The sequence below is a fragment of the Barbus barbus genome (assembly GCF_936440315.1).
Source record: "Barbus barbus genome assembly, chromosome: 33".
Classification (NCBI taxonomy): domain Eukaryota; kingdom Metazoa; phylum Chordata; class Actinopteri; order Cypriniformes; family Cyprinidae; genus Barbus; species Barbus barbus.
Genome location: NC_136761.1, coordinates 1,651,140 through 1,671,742, shown reverse-complemented (window position 1 = coordinate 1,671,742; position 20,603 = coordinate 1,651,140). Strand labels below are relative to the sequence as shown.

The following is a 20,603-nucleotide window of genomic DNA, read 5'->3' as shown; positions in this document are numbered from 1 at the left end:
AAATGGACTGACAGGGAAAAAGTATTGAACACATGAAGAAAGGGAGGAGCAAAAAGGCATGGAAAGCCAAGACAGCAGCTGAAATCTATCAGTAATTAGAAAGCAATCCTGCCCCTCGTTAGTGGAAATTAATATTAGCTTCAGTCCCAGCACCTACAGTACCAGGATGATGAAGATGATCCCGAACACAGCCAAGCAAACTCTTGATTGGTTTCAGAGAAAGAGAATAGAGCTGCTAGAACGGCCAGACAATCAGCTGACTTCAATCCAATAGAAAATAAGAACTAAAGATCTGAGTTCATAGAAGAGAGCACAAAACCTTCAGGATCTGAAGACAAGCTCACAGCTGAGCAACGCATGCCACTAGTTTCTCCTGCAGGAGGCGTCCTGAAGCTGTCTTTACCAACAAACGCTTTTGTACGAAGTATTAAATACATTTCAGTAGTTCAGTACTTTTTCCCTGTCATTCCATGTTATTACACACAACTTCATTTCTGGATTGATTTGTTTTGTTTTATTTGTGTGTATGGATTACTTGGGTTTCTACTGACATTTGGTGAAAATTTAAAGTCAACAGCACCTTTAGAAATATAGTTACTGAGAAAAACAGTGATGTGTTCAATACTTATTTTACCAGCTGTACATATATACATTCAGTCCAAATACGGGGCCACCTTTGGTTACACCGTATAGTGAACTATATGCATTATTTCTCCTTCATTGTGAATGATGATGTGGCGTAATCAGAGTCTGAGAACATCAGTCATGCTGAACTCTGCAGGAGCAGTAAACATGTAGAGACTCGTGTCACGATCAGCTTCACACTCCGCAGAAACAGGGCACAACATTCAAGAAAGTATAATGAGACACAAGTATAATGAGAAATCAATGGAAAATGCTGAATCAAAGGACAGTACACTTATAAATGAAATAAAAAGACCTGTAACATGTTTAGAAAATCTGCAAACATGCCATCAGACACAGACTGTTTGTGTGTGTGTGTGTGTGTGTGTGTGAGAGAGAGAGAGAGAGAGAAAGTGTGTATGTGTGTGGGAAAGAGAGTGTGTGTGTGTGAGAGAGAGAGAGAGAGAGAGAAAGTGTGTATGTGTGTGGGAAAGAGAGTGTGTGTGTGTGTGTGAGAGAGAGAGAGAGAGAGAAAGTGTGTATGTGTGTGGGAAAGAGAGTGTGTGTGTGTGTGAGAGAGAGAGAGAGAGAGAAAGTGTGTATGTGTGTGGGAAAGAGAGTGTGTGTGTGTGTGAGAGAGAGAGAGAGAGAGAGAGAGAGAATGTGTGCATGTGTGTGTGTGTGTGTGTGTGTGGGAGAGAGATAGTGTGTGTGTGTGTGTGTGTGTGTGAGAGAGAGAGAGAGAGAGAGAGAGTGTGTGTATGTGTGTGAGAGAGAGAGAGAGAGAAAGTGTGTATGTGTGTGTGGGAGAGAGAGAGAGAGTGTGTGTGTGTGTGTGTGTGTGTGTGAGAGAGAGAGAGAGAGAGAGAAAGTGTGTATGTGTGTGGGAAAGAGAGTGTGTGTGTGTGTGTGTGTGTGTGTGTGTGTGTGTGAGAGAGAGAGAGAGAGAATGTGTGCATGTGTGTGTGTGGGAGAGAGAGAGTGTGTGTGTGTGTGTGTGTGTGTGTGTGTGAGAGAGAGAGAGAGAGAGAGAGAGTGTGTGTGTGTGTGTGTGTGTGTGTGTGTGTGTGAGAGAGAGAGAGAGAGAGAGAGAGAGAAAGTGTGTATGTGTGTGTGGGAGAGAGAGTGTGTGTGTGTGTGTGTGTGTGAGAGAGAGAGAGAGAGAGAGAGAGAGAGAGAGAGAGAGAAAGTGTGTATGTGTGTGGGAAAGAGTGTGTGTGTGTGTGTGTGAGAGAGAGAGAGAGAGAGAGAAAGTGTGTATGTGTGTGTGGGAGAGAGAGAGAGAGTGTGTGTGTGTGTGTGTGTGTGTGTGTGTGTGTGTGTGTGTGTGTGTGTGAGAGAGAGAGAGAGAGAGAGAGAGAGAGAGAGAGAGAAAGTGTGTATGTGTGTGTGGGAGAGAGTGTGTGTGTGTGTGTGTGTGTGTGTGAGAGAGAGAGAGAGAGAGAGAGAAAGAAAGTGTGTATGTGTGTGTGGGAGAGAGAGTGTGTGTGTGTGTGTGTGTGTGTGAGAGAGAGAGAGAGAGAGAGAGAGAGAGAAAGAAAGTGTGTATGTGTGTGTGTGTGTGTGAGAGAGAGAGTGTGTGTGTGTGTGTGTGTGTGTGTGTCCCCACAAGGATAGTAAGACCAGAAATATTTGATCTTGTGAAACATTTTTTGATCCCCATTAGGAAAATGGTGAGTAAATCATACTAAATTAACTTATTTTTCCTTTTTTCTTTTTGAAATCGTTTCCCACTAGATTGATGTTTCACATATCAGTGTTGCCTGTAATCGTGTTTGCTAAATCATGCATCACCACTATTGTTCAAAGATACCGTTTTAAACACACCTCTAAGTGTTAAGTTAAGCGTGTAGTGCACCCTGCACTGAGACGCATGCATATTAGGTGAAACATATGAACCATGTGTCTAATAAGATAGTAATCCTGCTCTCTTCAGACATGACCACACTCGTCTGTCCGACACATTCCTGTCTGCCGAAGCCAAATATCTTCACTAGTTAATCAGTTATCTCTCAGTCTCTCAGTGTGTTGTTTGATGAGCTCTGCTGCACAGTTTCCTGTCGAGAGGAATATCTGGAACGCTTGAATATGTAGATTCCAGTCGCATTATTTTTCCCCTGCGGGCTGCAATATGTTGCCACCTGTAGAATCAACCAAACACACGCAATTCTGCCTTTCTAGATCTACAAGTGACAGTAACTCATTCTAAACTTGTTATATAATGACTTTACCTCGCTCCCTTTGGCAAGAGTTCAGTAGTGAAGGTGTGCTACATACAACTAACTAATACTTGGCAAAGTTATTTATAGTTAGTTTAATGTCCAAAGTGTACTATCAAAGTCAAGGATAACTGACAAAACCCCTTTAACTAGCAAAGGCTATAATAAAGTCTATCAGTTTCTTTTCAGCCGCTTATGCACAAAATCTGTCCTTGTCACACACAGCAAATCTGCAAAACCAGACACTGATTCTCAGCCTTTGACTCGGTTTTCAATTTCAGAAAACACCTTTAGCAAAACACAACACGCACTTCTCTCTTTAACACACACAAATCTGACAGGAATTAATATTAGTGTTTGCAAATGTTTGCTTTTAAGATGTGTTTGTGATATTTTGAATGCAGTGCTTTGTTTTAAAAGAGATGTGAAGCATTTTGCGTTTTGTGTGTGCATCTCTTGGATTTGTGTGTGAAGTTTTGAAAATGTAAGCAGTTGAAAAAAAACTGTAGTAGCTGAAAAATGAAAATGTCGCCATTCAAAACTAGTTACTTATCAGCTGTGCACACATTTTCAAGATTGATTATTTATTCTTTACTTATAGATCCTATATTATATCAATGTGGTAAAAATATTTGTATCAATTACACTAATATACTAATCTTCAATCCATCCAATGAGCGGTGAACAATATCTACAGTACTTGAGAAAAGTTGAGAAATATTACCATTTTTAATGACATCCGCTCACTAGGACTGCATTCAAGTGCTCAATAATACAGTAAATATTAAAAGTAATATTGAGAAATATTATTAGAGCTTCAAATAGCTGTTTTCAATATGAATATCTGTTACAATGTAATATATTTCAGTAATGCAGTGCTGTATTTTCATCATCATTACTCCAGTGTCACATGATCTTCAGAAATCATTCTAATATTCTGATTTACTGCTCAAGAAACATTTCTGATTATTATCAATGCTGAAAACAGCTGAATATTGTTGTGGAAACTGTGATATGATATCTAAAGGCTGAAGTAATGATGCTGAAAATTCAACAGCAATCACTGACATTTTAACAAACATTCACATAGAAAACAGCTGTTTGAAATTGCAATAATATTTCTCAATATTACTGTATTATTTAGCACATGAATGCAGCCCAGAAGAGATGTCATTAAAACATTGAAACATTATAATGCTTCTAGATGTTTGACAAGTACTGCACACTAAAAATAATTATTTTTCACAAAACAACTACTAAGATTACTATTCATAAAGCGCTGGTTTTAAAACATTTGGACACAGTTAAGAAGTTTTTATGATCATTTATTAAACAAAAATATCATCTCACATGCTATTTGAAGAACAGCCAGCACAGAATGGCAGCAGATTGATGCGAGCAGCCATTAGCTGGTGATGACAGATACAGAAATGTGCTCTTTAACTGCCACAGCATCATCATCTCCTCTCGAAAACACACATGATCAGAAGATCGAAAATATACACGGTTCCAATTACATACATGATTCTGCAGTTCACACGCTTTTAAAAATGCCAGTAGATTTATGAATGATTGGGTATATGCTGGAGCGGAGCAGGGGTCCAGGAGGAGAGCGGACCGGCTTGCGTTCATTTGCCATCTCCAGCCTTCTTCTCCTGCTCGATGTCTGTGAAAGCAGCACACGAGAGCGTTAGAGAATCCAGAGAAACAGGGTTCAAGCAGTGCTGTTCCCCTCTCATTACAGCTGAGAAGCGCTGCTAAATCACATCTGAAACATGTAAGCCCAGGGTAACGCGCGGCATGAGACCATAAATGACATGAATGCTACCTGTTCCATATCATATAGTGTTTTATAAAGCAATAAGCCTCCAGAAGCCGTGGTTTACAGTGAATTTATGACAGAAGGGGCATTATTAGGCATGACGCGGAGAGGACCCCCTTAGCTGTTATGAATTCCCTGTAAACCACGGCTTCTGGAGGCTTATTGCTTTATAAAACAGTTATTCCATTCGTTTCACAAAATAAAACAGAGCAAATAAAATGCACTGATATTAATAAAAACATTAATCTTCCGCCAAACAATGTAGCTCCTCAGAAACGGTTGAGGTTGCAAAATGCTTACAGACAACATTAACACACAGACGTAAACAAAGGTGTATGTTTGTAGAGTCATTTACAACGGCTTCGAACGCGGCTCAACCAATCAGAGTCAAGGACCGGAACTATGCGTTTTATAATGCAAAGTAATTCCTTGAAGTGTTTTATTTAAGTAATTGAAATCTCATGTTTATCCACCTTATTTTTCAACACTATTTTCTGCGAATGCGCGAGAGTTATGATTCATTAGAATAACAAAATGCAGTAAACGGTAAAACTATTTTTTTTGCTACAAACCAGTGTGTTTGTGATTATGATAATAAATTAAAATAATATTATACACTATATGATATGATAATATGATACATAAGTGATAAGTTGACTTAACTTAAAAAAAAATTGAGGAAACCCGTTGCCTTAAAATTATTAAGTAAATAATAATAAAAAACAACTTGAAAAATCACTTATTTTTTATTATTATTATTTACTTAATTTTAAGGCAACGGGTTTCCTCAATTTTTTTTAAAGTTAACTCAACTTATCACTTATATAATAATAATAATAAAAAAAAAAGTTAAGTGAACTTGACAATTCACTTAATTCATTTTTTTTTCATTATTATTTACTTAATAATTGTAAGGCAACGGGTTTCCTCAATTTTCTTTTAAGTTAACTCAACTTATCACTTATATAATAATTTTAAAATAAGTTAAGTGAACTTGACAATTGACTTAACTTATTTTTTTAATTATTATTTACTGAACTATTTTAAGGCAATGGGTTTCCTCAATTGTTAAAAGTTAAGTCAACCTATCACTTATATAATAATAATAATAAAAAAAAAAGTTAAGTGAACTTGACAATTCACTCAACTTATTTTTTTTATTATTATTTAATTTTAAGGCAAAGGGTTTCCTCAATTTTTAAAAGTTAAGTCAACTTATCACTTATATAATAATAATTTTTAAAAAGTTAAGTGAACTTGACAATTCACTTAACTTATCTTTTTTATTTTTATTCTTTACTTAATAATTTTAAGGCAACGGGTTTCCTCAATTTTTAAAAGTTAAGTCAACTTATCACTTATATAATTTTTTTTTTTTTTTTAAAGTTAAGTGAACTTGACAAATCACTTAATTCATTTTTTAAAATATTATTTACTTAATAATTTTAAGGCAACAGGTTTCCTCATTTTTTTTTTTTAAGTTAAGTCAACTTATCACTTATATAATAATTTTTATTTTTTAAGTTAAGTGAACTTGACAAATCACTTAATTGATTTTTTTAAATATTATTTACTTAATAATTTTAAGGCAACGGGTTTCCTCAATTTTTTAAAGTTATGTCAACTTATCACTTATATAATAATAAAAAAAAAGTTAAGTGAACTTGACAAATCACTTAATTTATTTTTTAATTATTATTTACTTAATTTTAAGGCAACGGGTTTCCTCATTGTTTTTTTAAGTTGAGACAACTTATCACTTTTTAAATTGTAGCAAATACCAGACTGCAATATGAAGAAGTATAACAAGATATTTTGCACATTCATGTCAGAAATAGCTCTTATATTAAAAACAGGATCTGGAGAGTGTTTGTTAGCTGCAGTCCTCTAGAACGTCTCGTTATTGAACAAACTCAAGACGGCAGACATCCAACACTGTTAGAGAGCATGAGTTATGTTAGAGCACTTTACATTATCATTACAATGCCAGCGCATCCAGATCTGCAAGGTATTTCCCTGTTTATTTATTTATAATTTTTATCTTTGAGGATACTGTACATGCAAACTGAGATGTAAATACTGCCTCCACTGCAGGAGAAGAACAAATGATGACTTTGTCAAACACACACATACAAAAAAACAAAACAAAAAACGGTGGAAACCATTTGAATGTTTCAAATAGAAGATGTTTCTCACTGCAATCTATTTATAGAGCAATGCTACTACAACCGTACTGAACGATATAATAAAACACAATTATAATAAAACAATTACACACATCTTACAGACAACCAGAGAAAAATGAAGACCAGCACCTACAGCAACAACACACACATATGATCAAAAACTAATGTAAACAAAAAGAAAGAAAGAAAAAGTTTTTAAATGATTATTATTATTGTTACGTCTGGTGATTTGGGTCCTTGACGACTAGTGTTATTTTAGTATCACTGATATATTATTATAGTTTTTATTCATATATTAAAGCAATTTTTCTGTTCATTTTAATATGTTTTATTAATTATTTTGTATTTTTGTAGTTTATGAGTTTATTATATATTATGTCGATTTAGTTTTTATGAATTTTTATTTCAGTTTTAGTTTAAGTTAAGTGCATAAAGTTAAACTAAATTAAAAGGAGAAACGTTGCCTTGGCAAATAGCTGAAATGGTATATATATATATATATATACACAAATTCCAAGTCTTTTTTATGGTTTAATTTTAGTGAGCTATAATAAGAGCTATAATAAGCCAGCTGAATTTAAATATCAGAGGCAATGCTTGAAGAAAACAAACAGATAAATCTAAGTCATATGTACTGGAGTGTGCCTGGATCTGATCTTCTCATTCCCTGCAGTTACATTTTACACCTGTGAGGAGGAGTGATACATCAATATTATGTAATAATATAATATTCCTTAAAGAAGCTTACAATCCATAACTAGCCTTCTTAGTGATCTGTTTCTCTGTCCTTTGTTTTAGCTCAGCCGCAGGTGAAGGTGGCAGACGGTCTTATCTCTGAAGTATATGTAGAAGTGTGTGTGTGTGTGTGTGTGTGTGTGTGTTTGCTTTGCTGTGTCAGATCAGCACAAGACTGTGCAAGGGTGAGCTGTGAACAATGAGTCACAAGGGAGAGGCTGCCAAACCCGCTCACCTTCTTTAGTGGGCAGAGAGTTCTTCTCTGCCGTGTTCGTCTTCTTTAGGCATTTCTTGTCGAACTTCTGCACTTCTTCTTTAACAGGGTTGTCGCTCATTTTGAAGAGTCTGTGAGAAATCAAGTCATTGAATGTTAATGGCAGTGTCCGTCTCTACATGCAATGTTTGCTTTATACCGTCCCCAATAAAACTATTTGCAAATCAAATCAATCAACTTATTGGCAATGCAATAACGGTCAATCCCAAAGTGTGTTTGGACAGTATTTGTGATTCTTTAGCTGTTCTCACACAGAGCTGTGTGGCAAAGCATGCAACGGCATCTCTGAAAAGCAGAAGTGCGTTTTACCACGCAAGACCCGTTTCCTCAAAGGTGTGAGCTGAAGTTTTGGTGACCGTGTATGGACACGTCGACACACCCTGTCCTCAGGTGAGCGTTTATGTAAGCTCTTATCAGCCAGAGCTACAGTAAAATCACTGGCATAAAATTACTCTACTCAAATGGGTGGTTTTCCTCGCTTTTTGCATATTTGCAGAAACCACGAGTGCGCTAGAGATTAATGCTGGTGTGTTTAACAGATAAAGTTACAGAGAGATCTGCACAAGAGGAAGTCATGTCACAAAATCACCCAGTGTAGCTACTGCCAAGAAAACAGACAAGTTCTCATTAAAGTAAGTATGCTTTATGTCTTTGGTTTTAAGCAACACACAATATACTGAATGAACTGTTTTATTCAAGTCATCACTTAACAGGACTGAATAACTAGACTAGTTTCAAGGGCCAGATCATATTCACTTTTTTCTTGCAACTTAATATCAGATCTAATTAAAAAAGAAAGCTAAGTGAACACAGTAGCTTTGAAAACATTTAAGTTTAGCCAATCAAGTTATTCATGTATTGAAGGTTTCCTCACATGAGCAGATATCAGTACAGAATATCAGAACAATCTTATGCACACACAAATATTATAAACATAGAAGAAATGATTTAGGGCAGTGTGCACATGATTATTGCATCACGATAAATTCCCCACGTCTTCCCACCACACCCAACATGACTCGCGCCATATCTCTGGGATTTTGCAACACTGACATATAGCTACTTGAAACATTAGAATTTTTGAAACGTTCCAATTTACGTCTGGATTTTCCTAACTGTGTATAGCGCATTAATAACAGACTGTGTAAAGCAAAGCCACACACACACACACACACACACACACCGCAGACCGCTCGACGCCACAAACTAGTGCGCTAATCAAGTACACTACACTACACACACACACACACACACACACACACACACACACACTACGCGTACTGCATTCACAGGTGCGCACAAACATATGCTGTCCTGGTTTGATATTTCCCTCTATATCACTATACGTATTAAATATCAAATTAAACACATATTGTATCAATTGTGCAATTGTATAATGTTCCTGTACACTTTTATAGAGAAACGTCCGTCTTTATTTAGACTGCATTATTATAATCTGGAACAGTATGTAAAATAATATGATGTGAATCGATACAGTACTGCAGAATCTCTCTCCCAGATTAAATGAACATATGATTGTGTTTTTAAAGAGCCTCACCTGGCGCTGGTCTCGGACCTGTAGTACACTAGATATGCTGGATTCAATCTCTGTGCTGCTCAAGGTGGGCAGCTGCTTTAAATACAGCCCGTTGCACAACAGCACAGATGTATTCCGCTCGCTCTGATTGGCTCAATCTCTCACTACTGTATTCTGATTGGATAAAGCGCAGCGCTTCTGCATTGTGATTGGACGAACCTGCGGCGCAGTGAAGTAACGGTAACCGAGCGTGAAGTGAGTGTTAATTCTTATAAACTAACATTATTGTGAAAGCAGTGGACGTGTTTCTAAGACCATTTATATTAAATATTGCAGTTGATATTTTTTATTTAGTGAGGCAATGAATCGGCCAGCAGCGCCATCTTGTGGCGATTAACCTTCAGTTACTGATAATCCTAAATACACGCTAATACAGGTTCTGTCATACCTTTAGAGGAAATAGAGAGAACCCTCTTTTAATTTAAATCATTAAACTACTTTCCAACAGGACTTTCACAGTTTCTCTTGCAAGGCCTTATAATATAACTCTTGTTTGATTCTATTTGTAATTAGTGCTAAATTATTATATGAATGTTGCCACTTCACTGAATGTCTGAATGTCACTTCACTTCACTTCATAGAAATTAGACCAAAACTTTTTTAGTTTTAGATTTTATCTACATAAAACAAGTAGAAAATCACACACATTTTCAATATAGTACCATTAAAGGAGTAGTTCACCCAAAAATAATCATTTGCTGAAAGTGTACTCACCTTCAGGCCTTCCTTGAGTTTGTTTCTTCATCAGGTTTGTAGAAATGTGTCTCTGCATCAGTGTCTCAGGCTGCAATGGATGCTCTGCAGTGAATGGGTGCCGTCAGCATGAGTCCAAACAGCTGATAAAAACATCACACCACTCCAGTCCATCAGTTAACATCGTGCTGGATTACTTGTGGATTATTGTGGTGTTTTTGTCACTGATGCAGAGACACATTTCTCCAAATCTGATGAAGAAACACACTAATTTTGACCTCCTTTAAGTGAAATATGTCATTGTTATTTATTAAAAACAATACAAACAGCTCAAAACTAAAATCAACACAAGGTTTCACAGGCTCTAGAAAAAAAGTATTTGAGAAGAACCAGAGCAGGCGCATTTTCTCTTAATTGCATTTGTATTTGATTCACATTCTAACAGAACTGAGCAACTGCACAGCTTCAATCCTTAACACCGTCTACATTATACATCTTGCATCACTATTGCACCAGTGCATACATCAGCAGATTGGAGATACAGTAAATAACATCCCTGCCAAACTGAAATCCATCAAGTTTGTTGTAAAGCAGCATGGAGTATTGACCTGAGCCGAGGTTTTGGTGATCATCTGGAGTGCCTCTTCAGCTGGTCGTATATGGCAGTGGTGATTCCCCAGGTGATGCATGAGCGGAAGATGACCAGCGATCCTCCGCGGTACAGAAGAGCCAGCCTGCGCTGACGGGCGTCCCAAAGCTGCTGCCAGCTGCCTCTTACCCCTCCACCTCCTCCGTCCACCTGAGCCTGCATGTTAGCCACCAGCACAGAGAGCGGGTAGAGCGGCAGACTGATCACCATTGAGTTCAACACACCAGTAATGAAGGAGGACGCTACAGGAGAACAGCCACAAGCCCTGAGAGTCTCAGACACGGGGTCTTTCAGCCCAAAATACAGGCTGCTCCCTAAGGCATTGCGGACCAGTATGGGCAAGAAGGCAGCGTAGTATCCTGACACTAACGGCCTCGAAGCTAGCTTGTGCAGTATGCTTCTTAATGTAGGAAGGTTGGAGTCATTCCTGCTGTTCTGCAGGACGTTCTGCACGCGCTCGAATGGGGTAAAGACCACGGCCTCCAGCACACCTGCACCCAAACCCGCCAGAGCCGGCAGAGCAGTGCTGGGAACACAGCCCCAGAGCCGCAGCCGCTGCAGGAAGGTGTCCTGGAGGCCGAACAGGAGCGTCCCGTTCAGGGATCTCATCAGTAAGGGTGGTAACACGCCACGGTACAGTTTCACCGGACCCTCGCTGAGTAACTGAGCCACCGCCTCTCGTACCGCCGTGCTGTGCAGCTGCTGACGGAAGACGGTCTTGTACAGAGGGAAGGTGATGACGGTGGTCAGCGTGGAGATCAGACTCGACGTCCCTCCGTGCAGAAAGCTGTGAAACCGGACCCAAGAGTCTGCTGATTCCAGAGCGGCTCCCTGCGAATCGCCTCCCATCTCTGACACTGCGGGGAGTGAGGGGTCCAGAGTCACATTACAGTAATGATTGCTCTTGCTGTGCACCTTATTTTAATATAAGAGAGTGCGTGGTCATCTGCCTCGTTATTTTTGCTGAACAAAACAGCTTGTTGATGTTGCAAACTAGTACTTACCACATTGTTTTTAATTTATTATGATAATCATAAACACACTGGACTGCGTTTCCCAAAAGCATTGTACGCTTAAAGGTTCAGTTCACCCCAAAATTAAAATTCGGTAGCACTGTATTTTACAGTTCTGTTCCTCATGCTTATTAAGGTTATTACAATAATTAGGCAATAACTAGGTACTAACCCAGAGCCTACCCCTAAACCTAACCCTACCCCATTTAGTTACCTTATCTTACCAGTACTTTCTTAGGTAATTCAAAAAAAAGTCAAGTCAGTGGCTAGTTTACTGCCTTTTGTTTTTCTTTCAGTTATTGACCAATATGTGACCCTGGACCACAAAACCAGTCATAAGTGTTAATTTTTCAAAATTGAGATTTGAAAATCTGGAATCTGAGGGTGCAAAAAAATCTAAATATTGAGAAAATCTCCTTTAAAGTTGTTCAAATGAAGTTCTTAGCAATGCATATTACTAATCAGAAATTAAGTTGATATATTTATGGTAGGGCATTTACAAAATATCTTCATGGAACATGATCTTTACTTAATATCCTAATGATTTTTGGCATAAAAGAATCATCAACAATTTTGATCCATACAATGTATTGTTGGCTATTGCTACAAATATACCCCAGCGACTTAAGACTGCTTTTGTGCTCCAGGGTCACATATTTGCTAATATCTCACACATTCATGGAAAATAACTCAGTTATGCATTGCAAATTAATGTGAATAGCAATGGTTTTGTATGTATGTGGAAGATGGCAGATTCTAGCTGTTTATTTAGCAGTGCAGTGGCTGTGATGTCTGTAGCTCTTATTTCCCCACATTTATCTGTCTGTGAAATATATAACTTAAGTGATGTAATGTCAGGTACACAGAGTGCAACCTATCGCACCTGAGAGCTGCAACACTAGAGAAAACTAAACGTGAGTGTAGTTTGTCCAGCGGATTTTGTTCAAAGAAGTCAATGGACATTAAAGACCGTCAGTCTTAGCAGATGGTCCCATGATCTTCTGTGACAGACATGCATCTGTCTAATGCTAAGAGGGGCTAGAAGAAGGCAATTTGCATTTTGGATCATAACTCTGAAACCATTTTTTTTTTCTCAAGCCCAGCAAAGTGTATTATTACACACATGACATTCATGCTCGCCAAGCTGAATTAAAATTGCACCAATAGGGGGCTTTACAATTAAAATTCCTTCATAACGGTGTCACTAAATAATCTGTGAAGTTTGAAATTGGTATGAATCTTCTTTGCTGGGTGGCATATCCTCTAATATGACTCAACTATAAAAAAAAAAATCAATCAATAAATAAACAAACATGGCCACCAGCAGCTAGTAAATTCTGAATGGCCTACCAGTCCAAAATTGGACATTCGTTTATCATGTGAAAACAAGTGTGTATCAAATATTGTGAAAACAGGTCACAAGGTGATGCTATATTAAGCTAACTTACATTTTGACTGATAACTGCAAACATGTATTAATCATTATGTTTATCTATAACATAACTTTTGATAAAACCCTGTTTTGTAACTCCTCTGCCACACATTGCACACGTCAGCACTAGACCATGCTGGGAAAGAAGTGATTGTATCTGTTGTGATCTGTTGTAGCAGATATGATCTGACACGTGTATTAGGTGTGGCCCGGTATGACTAATATGCCTATATCTTGTGTGCACAAACTCCAAACTTATCTAAATATTGTACATATGATATGGAGAACAAGTCATTAGTCTGAGGAAGAGATTAGTTTCATGAATTTCAATGGGAATGATCACATCACTGCTGTGGGCCACCAGAGGGAGCCGCAGGAAATTATTACAGATTTTAGTACAAAAATGCATATATATTTATTCTAGTTCATTATATAGTTTAAGATATAAACTATATAATCAGTAAGCATAATCAGTTTGCAAAGAAATCTGTGATCTCCAAAAGATGTAAAGGTCATTAAATGTCATCTTAATTTTATAAATCCTAACAATATTGAAAACATATTAGTCTCGCTGCCAAACTCCTCTGTGTCTGTCCAATTAAAACAAAGAGACTATATTATCTGTGGCTTTTAACATAATAGTTAGAACAATAACTGCTTAAAAAGACATTATTTGCTAAGAGACATGTCATTGTATGGCCAATAAAAGAGTTATTGAATATCCTGTATAATTAGTTGCCATCTTCTCTTGATCATAAGAAACATCTCTTTCTGTTCAGAGGACGTGTTCTCTGTATTATATTCATTAGCAGACGCTTTAGGTTTATACAAAGCGATTTAGAAATGAGCAATAACAGCACAAATATTCAATACTCCCTTCGTTTTGTGCATACACTGTTTTAAATGATGAAACTGCATTGGCTTTAAAAACAATCCCTCCCTGATGCTGATGCATATTAATCGGAGCAAACACAGCCCATCCTGCCCTTATTATACAGCCTCACCTTTGGAAATATCTCTGTAATTTTTTCCTGTAAAACGACAAACAGAACAGATGAACTGCGATACATCGGCTGAAATGAAAGTGATGAGAAAAGAAGAAAACGCACAATAAAGCCCGTTTATTACCTCCAATCCGAGCTTCTCCGAGTCCTGAGGAAATCAATTACTGTCACTTTCACAATAAACATGCGCTATTTTGACAGACTCGGATCAATGAAGAAGAATATAAAGCCTGCAGTTTGACGGATGTGACTGATCTCTATCATCGAGAAAGATGTCACTCCGTTATTCAGTGCATTAGACGCCCACGTGATGCTCTGCTTCCGGCAAACAGGATACTAGTACTGTTCTTATGAACCATCAACACACACCTATATCAGCATTATGTTTGTACATCTTACACCCCAGCCATTCATTCTCACCTCTGGTTGTTTTTATGGTTTGATTTAATATGTTTTACTTCCTGTAATCTGTGCACATTCACTTCCACAAATTACTTACTTAACAAAAGCAATGCTCGTTTTCAAATCTCTCTTTTTAGCAGGATGCATTCAAAATAAGAATATATGAACTGCGAATGTTTCAAGAACGTGAACAAAATAATGCCAAAGCAGTTTAATATCCTCTGAAACACAAATGATTCAGTCAAAGATATCAGTGAAATCAATACACAGAGGAATCTGAGGCTAATCAGAATGGCATAATGTAACCAAAATTAGTATTTTTTATAGAAACATTCATAAAAACCATCCATGAAAAAACTAAATCAGGAAAGCGAGATAAAAGTGATTTTTGTTAAGGATCTACTGTTAAGCCTGCACAGAAAACGAGCTAAAACCGCTTTCATCTGTCAAATAAACCCTGAAATTCAAAAAGAGTGTCCATCTCTCCATGATGTGACTTTACTTTTCTCGAGCACAGGAATGAATGCAAATAAATAAATGAGGTCGTGGGAAGATCTGGCCGTGGTTAACCTAACAGTCTCAGATTGTAACAGAGATTTGTTGAGTAGAGCAGACTGTGAAAGACGTGAGGACGGAGCTGAAGAGGTCTTGCTGGAGTCCTCAGCTCGGCTGTCTTTGGGTCAGATGAACGAGGCAGCTCTGGTTTGGTCGTTACAGAGGAACGTGACTGAAGAGATAGGACACAGACTCGCCATTGTGGGTCCTGCGGATGGCCTCGGCGAGGATCATGGAAATGTCGATGACCTGCAGAGATCAGTTAGCATGAAAGAAAATCTGCATGATACCATGCCAATGGAGAAGACATCTCTTTATCACACATCATTCAGGTTTTCTGTTTTCTAGGCTGCATCACGGTTTAAGGGGCATTTGGTTTCTTTCTCCTCTAAACCACTGCACTGTGTTTCTTGATGCGATCGCAGGCAGCGGCATGCATATGCATATTACCTTAACTTAAATATTAGTTTTTTACCAATACTAGGTCCCTTTTACTCCTCACCACTGCATACATTTATAAGATTTCTAAACAAAATAAGTCACTTTTTTTCTACAAAACATGTTCCTTCAATGTTCAATAAAAAAATAATAATAAAAAAATACAAGTTTGTCTCTTTTTATTGATATATACATGTTCTGCAATCAAACATTATGAAAGCAGTAAAAAAAGTAATATATTGTCCTTAAAATGTTATTTTGGCCCTTTGGGGAAAAATGAAATAAAATGCATCTTTTTCATCTCCTTTGTAAAACACCTTTAAAAAAATAATAATTAAAAAAGTAACTAAATACTTTTGCTGTTGTTGGACTAAATTCTCTTCACTTTGGTGGAGAAAAAAAAAAAAGAGACTAGTCTATATTGATTCAATACAGACTCAGAATCCAGTGTCTCCCACTGAACACAAGCATTCTGACGGGACAAACCTGTATTTTGGGACAATGCTTCATCTTCTCCTCTTGAGGAATTGTATTGGTCACAACTACAGCCTCGAAGCCGGCGTTGTTGATGCGTGAAATGGCTGGTCCAGAGAAGATGCCATGGGTGAGGATGGCATACACCTTAACTGCTCCTGCTGATATTAACCTGCACACACACACACGCACGCAGAGCGTTACGGCTACTGAAGCACACGGTTTCACACAAAATCTGCGCTACAGATAACATAAATCATTAATATTTTCTTTAGCTTCTTACTTATCAGCAGCGTGGCACACAGTGCCGCAGGTGTCTGCCATATCATCCACCAATATGGCCACCCGGTCTTTCACGTCTCCCACCAGAACCATGCGGTCCACCTCGTTGGCCTTCTTCCGTTCTTTGTGAATGAGGGCAAAGTCAACATTGAGCCTGTCTGCAATGGAGGTCACCCTGTCAATGGAGAAACAGAGCTCAGGGATCCTCCACGACACACACTAATCAGCAGGGCTGAGCGATTAATCGAAATCATCGCGCTTATGTCTGTTCTAGAGAGATGTTACAGCGTTTTGATAAAGCTCTAATTGGTTTTCTTTTGGAAGTATGTTTCAAATTCACATTGAATGCATTTATGACTGTAAAGCATGTCTGTGTGTGCCAAAATCGTGATTAAAATCGAAATCGCAAAATTGATCAAAGAAATCACAACAGGCAGTAAACGGGACGCCTCCAGACCTCTTGGCTCCTCCGGCGTCTGGAGACACGATGGTGCAGTTCTTCCATTCGGGGATGTTCTCCCTGATCCACTTCAAAACCGCAGGCTCTGCGTATAAATTGTCCACTGGAATGTCAAAGAAACCCTAACAAGGAAGAAAGCAAAATCACTCAGATATATATCTGTGTCCCTGCAGCACAGAAGCAGTCATGAGTAGCACAGGTATATTTGTAGCAATAGCCAACAATACATTGTATGGATCAAAATTATACATTTCTCTTTTAGGATATTAAGCAAAGATCATGTTTCATGGAGATATTTAGTAAATGTCCTACCGTAAATATATCAAAACTTAATTTTTGATTAGTAATATGCATTGCTAAGAACTTCATTTGAACAGCTTTAAAGGAGATTTTCTCAATATTTAGATTTTTTTGCTCCCTCAGATTCCAGATTTTCTAATAGTTGTATCTCAGACAAATATTGTCCTATCATAACAAACCATACATCAATGGAAAGATGATTTATTCAGATGATGATGATGTATATCTAAAAAATGACTTATGACTGGTTTTGTGGTTCAGGGCCACATATTTTGACCTTTGAGCTTGAGATTAAGGAAAACTATGACGAAAAATGTTTGTTGACTAGCCTTTCTCCCCATGACTAAGACTAGACGACAATAAGGTTAATAAACGATAACTATGACTCTATCATCTTGCAATTTTGTTGGCATCGTCATCGTAAGATGAGAGTAAAATGTATAAAAAGAAAAATAAAGACCAAAAATCTCTTTTTATTTGTGTCAAAAAAAAGGAGACAAATGTTACTGCAGACTGCTGCACGTGCCTCTACTACGCAAGCGTTCATGAGCGCGGATGCCAGATAACAAGAGTTCAAATCCCCGAATCAGAGCTTCGCTGTTGTAACGATACACTTTGCTTATTTGAAGCAATCTGTGTGTCTGATCAGTGCACAAGGGCCACCGACATCGACCTGCAAACAGACAAACAAGCTAGAGTTCAGCGAACTAAACGAAAGACTCTGTCATGAGATCTCAACTGTGTTGTTTGAGATCGTGATGAATGTTTAAAGGCTGTATAAATGCACTTACTCACCTGCTGATGTTTTAATAGAGAAACACAGGCTAGGGCCATTTGGAATTACTAGTATATATAAACACACATACAGTATATATTTTGAAAATATTTACATGGCTATTCTTATTATACAGAAATATACTTCATATATAAACAACATATTTTTCTTAAATATATACATGCATGTGTGTGTATTTATATTTTACGTGCAATCATGAACCCGGGAAGTAACTCGTTGTAGTCTTCACAAGCTGTTTTTGTAGGCATTAACCCGCCAGAATTTTAAAAGATGATATCTCCGTTTGCATTGAACTTTCAGCAACAATTATGAAAAACAAGTTCTGTTTGCAATGTAATCAGTGCATTTGGTTCTAAATCAGTTTTGTGTGTGTGTTGCATCACTAAATCCTTCGGAGTGCTGTAACGCCCACCTGTATTTGAGATGCATGCAGGTCCATGGTTATGATGTGGTCAGCACCAGAAACCGACAGCATATTTGCCACCAGCTTGGCAGAAATGGGTGCCCGACTCTGCAGAAAATAAGTGTAAATAACTTCCCAACAACAGCAAAAAACTGTCCTCCTTTCAGTTTCACTGACAGATTTGATTAGAGACAGCCCACCTTGTCCTTCTTATCCTGCCGGGCGTACGGGAAGCATGGGATGACCGCTGTGACTCTGCAGGCCGATGCGATTTTGCAGGCGTTTATCATAATCAGAAGTTCCATAAGATTATCATTAATTTCTCCACAGCCGCTCTGCACTATATACACATCCTCTCCACGGACACTCTCTCCGATCTCCACGCTGCAGAAGCACATGTCGTTAGTGAACACCTCCGCTACATCGTCTCACTGCAACACTCTCATAACTAACAGATAACTAACATTAAAGCTTCTCCTTAAATGGACAACACTAATAATAATAGCATGTATTCTTGGAGTAATATGTAAATAAAAGTATATTTGAATATGGTAATCACTTGTAAGCTGCTGGAGTAACTCGTTACATGTAACGGAATTACGCAATTTAATTACAAAATAAAAGTAACTAATCAGTTTCTTATAAAAATGTTAATGATTACAAAGGGGGTTGAATATTTTCACACATACAGGTTTGATTGATTTCTTCTAAAATATGAGACAGCAATGTTTCAGGAGTTTAGGACACATGCTTATTCAACTGTTTTATTTCCTATATGGTTTATGGATATGCTTTATATATATATATCCCAAGGCATTGTTAGATGGCTGTTATAGCTCTGCAAAGATTTAATTTCAAAAACAGCAGCATAGCTATTAAACTATATCTTATGATTTTAAATCTGTATTTAACTTCAGAACAATCTCAAAGTAAGATGTGCTAAAGACTGGTTTTGTGGTGGCTGTGCTTTAAAATGAAATTATAATAATCTATATTATTATTATACAATCTGTAACTTATAACATTTCCAAAGGAACCTTCCCAGCACTGAGTGCATCGTCATCTCATCACTGCATGTGTTATAGGACGAAATCTAATTCTGTTTATCAGTGTTCACACTGGGTTATTGCATTATTTAAACATAACGAGCAGAGAAATAATGATTCCCCTAACAAATTAATAAATATAAACTAAGGCCTTATGATAACACCTACTGACCCACCAGACTATCATTAAAGCCATCATGGCATGACTGGAAGGTATACGCTACAGAAGCATGAGTTATGACTTATGAGTTATATATTTACATTCCTACATTCGTTTCTAAATGCTATTTAACGGCAATATTAGTCACAAAATGTGCGTCCAAACCGACATCGCCTCGCGTGCAGATGCACAGCCTTCTGGGAGTTGTAGTTTTCTGAAACCCACGTGGAGCGCTGGCAGCCACCGTCTGAACTACAACTCCCGCGGCCCTCGAAGAAAACGGCACTTCAACATGTTAAAGTACTATAAAACACGCTCGGATGATTTCCTTAAACGACTCACCACGTCTCTTGGTTGCTGAACTTTTTCGTCACCACTTTCCCTAGCTCCAGCCCGAGACGGTCCGCGATCTTCTGAGACAGGTCCTGGTGCGAGCTGCCGCTGAAGATCTTGATATTAGGCATGTTTCTGTCAGTTCCGCGGAGATCAGAGAGACTGCGCGAGGAGACGGGATGTGTGCGCGTGAGCTGAAGACGGAGAATGATGAATCGTGCAGATATCTGCTACCCGATGTCGCTTTTACCGGTAAAGTGTGAGTCGCCACTACCTTTCCGCCATACTTGATTCTGGACGTTACGCGCGTGACGTCACAGACACGCCTCTTCTTCTTCTTCTTCTGCGGTTCCTGCTCCGCCGCTAACTGGACCGGAGTGAGGCTTCTGTCTGTCCGTCCGTCCGTCCATCCAAGACTTGTTTTTAAATGACCAAACTCATTATTAACAGAGCATATAATGTGCAGATGAGTCCAGATTAAGAATGCAACGCTTTTAATGAAGTGTTCATAAAGAGTGGCTTAATGAAGTAAAACAGTGTTTTTAAAAATACCAAACTCAATAAACCTTATTAATAAACCATACTATGTACAGACAAGGTTGAGTTTGGTCTTTTAAACACTATTTTAATGCATTAAGCCATGTTAAGTGGTTTAAGCTACACAAATTAGACATTAATGTGCTAAACCTATCCTATTTTTTCTTCA

At 38.0% G+C, this 20,603-nt stretch overlaps 2 protein-coding genes and 1 long non-coding RNA gene across 7 annotated transcripts; all 3 read right to left on the bottom strand.

The window, feature by feature from the left end:
• Positions 1-4,152: 4,152 nt before the first annotated feature.
• On the bottom strand, positions 4,153-9,480 carry LOC306852836. The gene is made up of 3 exons (XR_013782677.1): positions 9,419-9,480; positions 7,822-7,931; positions 4,153-4,509 (listed from the first exon to the last, which is right to left on the bottom strand). It is a non-coding gene; the product is annotated as an uncharacterized lncRNA (long non-coding RNA).
• Positions 9,481-10,065: 585 nt separating this feature from the next.
• LOC306853450 (solute carrier family 25 member 53-like) lies at positions 10,066-14,564 on the bottom strand. 3 transcript variants are annotated; one of them, XM_079390873.1, is made up of 3 exons: positions 14,373-14,560; positions 14,249-14,275; positions 10,072-11,656 (listed from the first exon to the last, which is right to left on the bottom strand). In XM_079390873.1, exon 3 carries the CDS (start codon positions 11,646-11,648, stop codon positions 10,779-10,781), a length of 870 nt encoding a protein of 289 aa, XP_079246999.1. In that variant the 5' UTR covers positions 11,649-11,656; positions 14,249-14,275; positions 14,373-14,560; the 3' UTR covers positions 10,072-10,778. The 3 variants fall into 3 exon arrangements, with proteins under 3 accessions (XP_079247000.1, XP_079246999.1, XP_079247001.1); XM_079390874.1 differs by lacking the exon at positions 14,249-14,275 and having other exon boundaries at positions 10,066-11,656; positions 14,373-14,564; XM_079390875.1 differs by lacking the exon at positions 14,373-14,560 and having other exon boundaries at positions 10,072-13,693; positions 13,792-14,275.
• LOC306853449 (ribose-phosphate pyrophosphokinase 1-like) lies at positions 14,351-20,250 on the bottom strand. 3 transcript variants are annotated; one of them, XM_079390872.1, is made up of 8 exons: positions 19,907-20,250; positions 18,559-18,742; positions 18,368-18,466; positions 16,857-16,981; positions 16,401-16,574; positions 16,130-16,289; positions 15,355-15,454; positions 15,196-15,323 (listed from the first exon to the last, which is right to left on the bottom strand). In XM_079390872.1, exons 1-7 carry the CDS (start codon positions 20,026-20,028, stop codon positions 15,362-15,364), a joined length of 957 nt encoding a protein of 318 aa, XP_079246998.1. In that variant the 5' UTR covers positions 20,029-20,250; the 3' UTR covers positions 15,196-15,323; positions 15,355-15,361. The 3 variants fall into 3 exon arrangements, 2 of the variants coding, with proteins under 2 accessions (XP_079246997.1, XP_079246998.1); XM_079390871.1 differs by having other exon boundaries at positions 14,351-15,454; XR_013782738.1 differs by lacking the exons at positions 15,196-15,323; positions 15,355-15,454 and adding an exon at positions 15,638-15,755 and having other exon boundaries at positions 15,837-16,289.
• Positions 20,251-20,603: the final 353 nt, after the last annotated feature.

Bases quoted from the DNA above. Each gene is read 5' to 3' on its own strand.
- LOC306853450 (XM_079390874.1), bottom strand. From the start codon at position 11,648: ATGGGAGGCGATTCGCAGGGAGCCGCTCTGGAATCAGCAGACTCTTGG.
- LOC306853449 (XM_079390871.1), bottom strand. From the start codon at position 20,028: ATGCCTAATATCAAGATCTTCAGCGGCAGCTCGCACCAGGACCTGTCT. The intron at 16,982-18,367 runs GTGGGCGTTACA...CTTCCTTGTTAG, and splicing joins TGCATGCATCTCAAATACAG to GGTTTCTTTGACATTCCAGT. The intron at 15,455-16,129 runs GTTTGTCCCGTC...TGATCTCTGCAG, and splicing joins AGCATTGTCCCAAAATACAG to GTCATCGACATTTCCATGAT.